This window comes from Cicer arietinum, chromosome 6 (assembly GCF_000331145.2).
Source record: "Cicer arietinum cultivar CDC Frontier isolate Library 1 chromosome 6, Cicar.CDCFrontier_v2.0, whole genome shotgun sequence".
In the NCBI taxonomy this organism is placed as follows: domain Eukaryota; kingdom Viridiplantae; phylum Streptophyta; class Magnoliopsida; order Fabales; family Fabaceae; genus Cicer; species Cicer arietinum.
Window position 1 is genome coordinate 62775069 of NC_021165.2, and position 9051 is coordinate 62784119.

General features: G+C 26.6%; 1 protein-coding gene across 1 annotated transcript; it reads right to left on the minus strand.

The window, feature by feature from the left end:
- Nucleotides 1–3293: 3293 nt before the first annotated feature.
- LOC101497271 (probable xyloglucan endotransglucosylase/hydrolase protein 28) lies at nt 3294–6530 on the minus strand. The gene is made up of 4 exons (XM_004514311.4): nt 6111–6530; nt 5876–5976; nt 5225–5433; nt 3294–3969 (listed from the first exon to the last, which is right to left on the minus strand). Exons 1-4 carry the CDS (start codon nt 6310–6312, stop codon nt 3456–3458), a joined length of 1026 nt encoding a protein of 341 aa, XP_004514368.1. The 5' UTR covers nt 6313–6530; the 3' UTR covers nt 3294–3455.
- Between the last annotated feature and the right edge of the window lie 2521 nt (nt 6531–9051).

Genomic DNA, 9051 nt, shown 5'->3' on the forward strand with positions numbered 1-9051 from the left:
ACTTATTTTTAATATTTTCGGTATTGGAAAACTTATTTGAAGTTTTTTGAAACTATCGAAAAACTTTTTTCAATATTTCTGGAATACAGTTGAGTACGGAAACATTTTCTTTTTAGTTTTCTGATAGTTATCGGAAAACTTGAAACTCCAAGTTTTCTAGAATTTTTTACTTTCTTCCGGAAAATTTATTTTCAAGATTTTCGGTACCGGAAAATTTATTTGAAGTTTTCTGAAACTACCGAAAAAAAATTTTCAACATTTCTAGAATACACCTGAGTACATAAACTTTTTTTTTTAAGTTTTTGGATAGTTACCGGAAAAATTGAAACCCCAAGTTTTCCGGAAGTTTTTTTTATTTCTACTTTTTTTTATTTTTTATTCTTTATTATTTATTTAATTCACTTTTCTAACTCATTTTTTAAAAAAGATGTGTACTGGAAAATTTATTCACTAGTTTTTCAGTACAGAAGAGTTGACTGATACACAATTTTTTTAATCTTTTATATCGAAAAAAATTTTCACACTTTTTTAACCGAAAAACTTTTTAAAAGTTTTTTGGTTTAAAAGTTTGCCGGTTAACCTTCGTACCGAAAATCTTATAAAAAGTTTTTAGGTGATTTCCGAAAATATTTTACGTACCGAAAAATTTGAATTATTTGTTAGTTGATAAAATAGTAAAATAATTAAGGATAAATTTGGCATTTTTATAATATTATGGGGGTATATGTAAAATTAGTGTAGAGGATATAACTTTCACAATGGAGATTGGGATTTTAGAATTTGAAATTATTTTTGTGTTAATGTTGAATTGTGATCGCACTCAAGATGCAGTTTCATGTAAGAAATTTAACATTGTAACAAAGAAGGTATGTTTATGTTATCAGTGATACAACCGAAATGTGTATTCGAGTGTAAGTGTGAATAAAAAAAGAAAATAAATGCATTTTAAAAAAGATAAATACATTTGAGAGGAAAAATGAACTACGTTCCTATGAAGCGTTTGAATGAAAAATTTAATTTCAATTTAAAAATTTAAGAATAACTTAGTTCCTAGAAAACATATGAGATTAATATTATATTTTAAAATTTTAAACTTTGCGAGTAACAAAGTTCTTCGCAAATGACTAGAACATAATTTCTCTTTAAAATAGAACATCATTTTAATTTTTTCATCACTCATTCTTTTTTCATTCTTTTATCACTCATATTTTTTTTTTTTTCACTCTTTCTTCTTCTATTCACTATCTTCCAAAATTTCTTAATCTTTTCAGCATTCATTCATTTTTCCTCATCCTCCTCTTCTACGTCAATTTGTTCTTCATCTTTTATTTTATTATTTTCCATACCTCCATTCTTTCATTTCTCCATCTTCTTAATCTTTTATTCATTACATTCCTGATTTTATTTTTCAAAATTTCATCTTTCATTTTTTTTTTCTTTCTGTGTTCTTCTAGACACTATATTCTACAATATCTTACAATTTAATATTTTGCATCTATTCTCCAATATTTTATGTCTCATTCTTATTTTTATTATTTCTTATTTATTTATTTATTCATTTCTAGTTTTTTTCTTCAAAGTTTCTTATTAAATTATCATTTCATTTTTAATTCTTTTAAAATTATACATAAATTTTATTTTATTCTATTTTTGCTTTTTATTATCTAATTTTTAATAATTTTATTTCATAATTTTTTATTCTTATTTTGTTTAATAATTATTTTTAATTTAAATGAAATCATTTTTCAATATTTCTATAATTTATTTAAAAATAATAATAATTTGTGAGGACCAATGTTCCTCAAAAAGTATTTGTTTTAAAATATTTTATCAATTATTTTGTAATGTATTTTTAAAATAATATTATAATTTTCCAAGACCATTGTTTTTCAGAAAATATTTTTCATTTTAAAATATTTTTAAGGTTAATATGTAATTTTTTTTTCAAAATATATATTAATTTGTGAATATCATTGTTACTCGAACATATATTAATTTTTATATTTTTTTTGTTTTTAATATTGTTTCTCAAATATATATAAATTTGTGAAGATCATTGACACTATTTTAAAATATTTTTAATAGACAATGTTTGTGAGCACGTTGTTTTTGGCAAACGTTTTTTCAAAATATCACACTCAAGATATATATAAAAAACGTAATAGAGAAGAGAAGTAAAAATATGATTTTGGACAAAATTACACTTAATTTGATTGATGGTTAAATAGTTTAAGAATTTGCACTGTATCTTATCTTTCTAATCATAATTAATTTTACAAAATTAATGGATAAACCTCTATAACGGTCCCTAAAAGTGTAATAAATTGTCAGATTAGTTGTCCAAATCTGAACCAAGATATTCCTTTCTTAAATCTCCTTTATTATCCTTTAGATCACTAACAGAAATTCAAAAGTTAACATAATTAATTTGCTAACTTAGATGTTGTTGGCTTGTAAGATAATGTTTCATAATTTAAAATTATGATCTAATTAGAGATTAAAATAACATTTAAACTAAATTTTATCAAAAAAACTCATATTTTCTTCTTCTCTGATTTTCTTTTTTCCAACCTAAACTTTTTTTTACTAACCAACCTAATTTCTTTTACCCAAAATTCGTTAAAAATAAATTTTTCTCCACAATACCAAACACATTTAAGTCAATTATCTATTGTCAATAGAGATTTCTAACTGCCCAATTTAAATTCTCAACCGAGTCTACACGCCACATGACAAAACCATAGGAGAGAGAGAAATTTTGGTCACTATTTAATGAAAGCATCTGTAAACTAACCAGTTACAGCACTACTGCTGCAGCAATTGTCACACTCAAATTGACTTTGGATTCCAATTAGATTCACAAAATGACAACAATTTATGTCCTTAAGAGGACAAAAATCTGACCTTGTGAATTTAAAAGCCAGTCCAACATATTTCAGTACAATCCTGGATTAAAAATTCAGCAACTTGCATTGGTTTCATATTGGATAACTAGTACACCTAACATTCATTAAATAATTCTTTCTAATAACTAGTTTATTAAAACCATGAGGTGTGTCTAAATACATATATCATCATAAAATTCAATTCATAAAAACAGACTAGAGATGTAAAATTTATTCTAACATAAAAATATTTAACAGACTAGAGATCTTTCTATTAAAATTAACTGTGAAAATAAAGGTATTAAAATTACAACTAAGCAACACTTTACATTCATCGTTAAACCCAACACACATCAAATGAAAAAAAAAACGCAAGGAATTTAAAGAGGTGAACTATACAATAAGTAATAAACGACCATCAACAATCATATAAATATTATATTATACCCTCTTATCTCTATACACCAAAATGAAAGACAACATATATTTGTCAACCAGATAAATGAAAGATGAAATTAAACATATCTTTATGACCAAAAAAAAAATCTTCATATTATATATTGAACCATATTAAAATGAAGCAGCGTCTTCTGCTTGGTTATCTTTGCCACGGTGGTGTCGCTTTCCACGACGGTGCCGACGACCATTACCGAATGTAACTGGATCAAATTTTCTTAGCCTTTCATCTTGTTGAGGATTGATCACACATTCAGGTAAAGGAACTTTGTATCTTATTCTGTCATAACAATAAGAATATGTCATGTGTTTCAACCTAAAGTTCTCCATTTTGATTTTTTCTAATGGTGTTACACCAAAAGAAACATTATCAGAAATTTGAGCAGTGTTGTCACAATTTGTTGTGACATGATCAATAGGATTAACTGAACAACCATGTAAGACAAAATCAGTGAACTCAGCAACATATGGTGCATATTTGTAATTTACTTTGTATTTTCCACCATTGGTAGCCCAATTAGATGCATCCCATATGGTAGCATATAAAGTCATTGGCTTTGATGGGAAATCTCCTTTCATTGACTCTGTTCTCTTTAATTCTCTGATAGGAACATCATCTACATAAAATCTGTAAAAGAATAAAAAAAATTAAGATCACATAAACAAAGTAAAATAAAGGTGATTATCAAATTTTGCACTATCAAAAACACTGATACAGACACGGACAACTAATACGATATCTGACACGGAGATTGATAATAGTTTGAAAAAATAGAAGTGCTATGTAATCGTAACAGTCAGTGTTGTGTCAGTGTTGGACGCTAAAGCACGCCTTCAATCCAAAGCTTCAGTGTTACGTATTTATAGGAAATAGAAAAGAGATTCTCTATCGCCGCCGCTGCAAGTTGTAGAAGTTGTGAATCCATGTTTTTTAGTCATTATATCGGATTTAAAATGCAACTCAAAAATATAAATCGTCTTATTTTCATCTACCAAATGAGATTTGTGCTATTTTGGTCTTAATCCTCCTGTTCATATAGGAAAAATGGTCTTAATAATTCAAATTTCAACCATGAGTTAAGTAAAACTTAACCAAAATTGTTCTAACTAGGGTTCAGACTCGGTTAACCACTTCAGTTCAATCACTAACTTAATACAACTCGTTATAATATGGGACATATGAGCGGTGCTTGATAACTAATTCATGAATTTAAGTAGACAAAAAATAGTTCTCCTAGATTTTATAAGGATTCCAATACCTAAAAATTTATCATGTGGCGATTAACATCTGACCAATTTTTTACTTTGAGGGTCCCTAGATCTGATGACATCTAGTTTTTACTCATTATGAGTAAGTAATCGAACCCATGTAACCTGCATACGGGACCGCATTCACATAGTCAACTTATTGGTGACTGTTCGATCGAGATCTAAGGTCCAAATTTAAGCTTGGTATTTTAGATTATCAAATAAAAATAAAAATCTAAATTTTTCAGACCACATGATCTCAATGAACGGCCATTAATGTATCGAAAGCGTGAATGCAAGATCCCTGACCGCCAGAAATCCCAATGAAGCAAAAAATTGTTCATAGTAATCCCATTAATAGCAAAAACCAGTTTAGATAAAACTATGGATGTAGTAAATGGTGAAAGAAGAAAACCATAGACATCTTTGAACAAAAAAAAAACAAAAGTAACAAAAAGCCATCAAATTACGACATAAAAGACAGTTAATGCTGGTTCATAAAAGGAAACAAAATGACTCATAAAGAAACTTTTTCTATAACAAGTAAAATGTAGGTATGTTGTGTGTGGTATATATTAAATCCAAAAGTGAACCAAATAAACAAATATAGCATATATTTAGATTAAAGTTCTTACATGATCTTAGAATCTGTCCATAGAATACTGTACTGATGAAAATCCTGAGCAGGATCAAACCATAGACCATATCTTTCTTCTCTGCCAATGTTTGTACTTCCATTACCATAAACATTGGTTTGAACCCTCCAATCTTTTCCTCTAATGTTTCCTAAAAACTCAAAGTCTATTTCATCATGGTTCTTCTCATACATGTCACCATTTGATAACTGCAGCATAAAATGTGAACAATAAATTACTGTTATTTTTCCTTCCAAATTTTCTGGTAAAAATAAGTTGAAAATGAAAATAAAAATAAAAGATAAAAAGACTAATTGGTAGTTTCTTTCAAAAATTCAAACAACACAATAACTTTTTGCTGGAAAAAGGGTCAAAAGCAGAAAACATTATAATAATAATGATAATTCTTTTTTTTTTTTTGTCATTCCTTTACTGTTAACAAAGACTAAAGAAACTGAAACTTAAAGCTTTTTTTATTTTTGAGGAAAGCTTTTTGGTTTTTCACACAAGTCATATCACAAATTTTACAAGCAAGCTTCAAATTAGAAATGCATACTTTAAAAATTAAAAATAAAAATGCAGACCCTTTAAAAAGAGTATAAAAAATTATAATAAAAAGAAAATATTGTATGATGATGAGATGTTACTTACATAAAATGCAACAACAACCCCAGCAGTGTAATCATAAGGTAACTTAATTGAAGCACTGAAATACCCATGAAGGTAAAGATCATGAGAAGCAAATCCAGAACCTGAAAACAGAACCCAAAACAAAACAAAAAAAATATTTTTTAGAAAAAAATGATTTTTCTTTTAGAAATAAATGAATTTTTTTAATAATAATTAAAAAAGGGAAGTATATATGAGATTGCTGAAAATGAAGAACCTGATGATTCATCAAGTGAGAGATGAACGGTTTTGGAATCAGAATGAATGATCAAGTTATGGTCTCCAAATAAGGGCGTGTACCCTTCATCAAAGGGTATGATTGGAAAGTTTTGGGGTGAAACAGAACAAGAAGGAACAATAAAAAGAAGAAAACAGAACAAGAACATGAAAAAGAACAACCTTGTATAAACCTTTCTCATTTCTGTTTCGTTTAATAATCAAAATATGTTTTTCAGTCTACAGATTTATGTGTCAAAGGAATTCTTGTCCAGGACATGAAATATTAATTATTATTATTAAGAGTATTTATTTATAATAATAAGAGATAGAAGGGAAAGTGAGGAAGTAGGAGAAGAAGAAGAAGAAAAATATGGATTGGAATATAGAGAGCGGGGTGAGTGAAGGTGGAGCGGTTCCCGTTAGAGTGTAGACAAATTTAATTTATTATTATTATTATTATTATTAAACTTAAATATATAATTTATCTCTCTAGTTACATTTTTATTTATTTTACACAATACTAATTATACCTTAAAAAAATAAAAGACCAATTTTTGGAAAAACGAAAATGTCCAATTTCCAACACAAAATTTATTTATCTTTAATACAATAACAAGTATTTTAAGGTACATATTAACATTTCCCTATTATAATTAGTTGATACTTCATTTTCTTTTTAATTGTCAATAATATTCTTAATTATTTATAACAAAGAGAAAAAATGTACGAGAGAAAATAAATTATTAAGGACATTACAGTTAAAAAAGATAAATAATTATATAAAAGTAACAAATTTTATTGATTGTCTTGTTATGTGTAAAAAACTATAAAAAAATGACAAATAAAATAGAAAATGTAAAGCTCGAACAATCACGACCTCTGTAAACTCCATAAGCTCGAACTCGTGATCGATGTATACTACATAAAACTCGAACAATCACGACATCCATAAATTCCATAAAGCTCGAATAAACAATCATAACATCCGTAACCACTTCATGTACCATCATTTACGTATCATGAATCAAATTATAATCAATCATCTCTAACAAAGCATAAACCCTGAAAATACAGGAGAATAAACATTGAAATAAAGATAGGTAGGTAAGTGTGTGAAGACACAACATCGTTAAAGATTTATCGATTTATTTGTCCAAAACAAAATTTATCCAAAATTCAACAAAATTCTCCAAGAAAAAACTCGAGCAAAGGAACTATAAGAAATTCTTCATTGTTAAAAAATAAAGGCTAAATTACATCAGCGGTTCCTTAATTTAATTTCAGTTAACGTTTTAGTCCTTTATCTTCTTTTTTTTCCCCGAGTTGGTCATTTATTTTAATTTTAAGTGACAATTTGATATTTTATGTTTTAAAATGTCAACAATGTTTTTTTTTACAAAAATCATCAAAATTTTCAAACAAGTACCATAAAATTCACTATCATCTTCAATAAAATATAAATTTAATCAAATTCATAACTTAAATCTTTAAATAAACTTATATTTTCATTCTTTATTTGATGTTGTTGGAGATGAAAATATGAGTTTATTTGAATATTTGAGTTACAGATTTGATGAAATTTGCATTATATTGAAGATAATTATTAATTTTATGGGTTTTGTTTGAAAATTTTGATGTTTTTTTTGTAATAAAAAAAAGGATAACATTATTGATATTTTAAAACATAAAATATCAAATTGTCACTTAAAATTAAAATAAAAGATCAAATTGAAAAGAAAAAAAAATAAAAAAATTAAATCGTTAACTGAAATTAAGTTAAGAGACCAAAGATGTAATTTAGTCAAAAATAAAAAATAGATGAAGAATTTTTTTTTTAACTAAAACTTAATACTTTTTCTTATTAACTTGCAATATGGCTCATGTATATATCCGATTGTCAGCAAATACTCAATAGAAAACCATATACTCCATACAAGCTTATTTTTTTTACGAGATGAATCATCATCTCTTTGATTCTATGATTTGTAACATAGTATCACAGTATTACAGAATACAATGGTTATACATCTTGAATTCAAAAGTTTCTTGGATTTCTTACTATGAAAAAGTTTATTGTAGCTAAGAGAATCACATTTCTAATTATTTGAAACAACCATCAACGTCTACAATGAAGACATAGAACTGTTGTCTTGTCACTTTCAACTGTTAACAATGAAAAGAGGAAGAAGAGAGACAACCACTCTAGGATTTTATAACATCGAATGAACCAAAACTTCAATTAATAGGGTTACAATGAGTATATATATAAAAGAATAGAAATGTCTAAAATACCCTTACTACTAATATATAATAACATTATCTAACATCAACATCACAAATTCATGTCCCAATAGTAGTTCCTATGAATTCAAAAATATGTTCTTTCAAGATGAAGAAACTCGTAGATTTCTTAAAATGGATTCGAGATGAGATTGTTATCAACAAGATGAAGTGTGGATTCAAGAAGAGGCTCTCATCAAACAATCAATCAATAATACAAACGCTTAATAGCTTTTCTCTCATTAAACTCGCAAACATATTTTTTCTATGAGATATTTATTTATTTAATCATGTTATTGTAATATTTATTATAGCTCTCCTTATAGGGAATATAGTTCTAGGCATCTTATCCCTAATTAAACAATTGAAGGCCTGAAAATTAAAATTTGAAGGCCTTAGATAGGGACAATGAGTCCAAAGCTGTAATAACAAACGAACTCAGCACAAAAATAGTAATTATTGGGGAAATAGTACGTAATCATATTTATAAATAAATAAAAATGGTGAAGAAAGTTGCGTTAATAAAGTGTTTAAATGTTTTCATCATTTCATTACAACTTATAAAAAGGTCAAAAGATTTACGGATGCTTTTACTATATACTTGTTTTTTATATTTTTTGATGCTTTTACTTAGCTGAATAGTATTATTTGCAATGCTT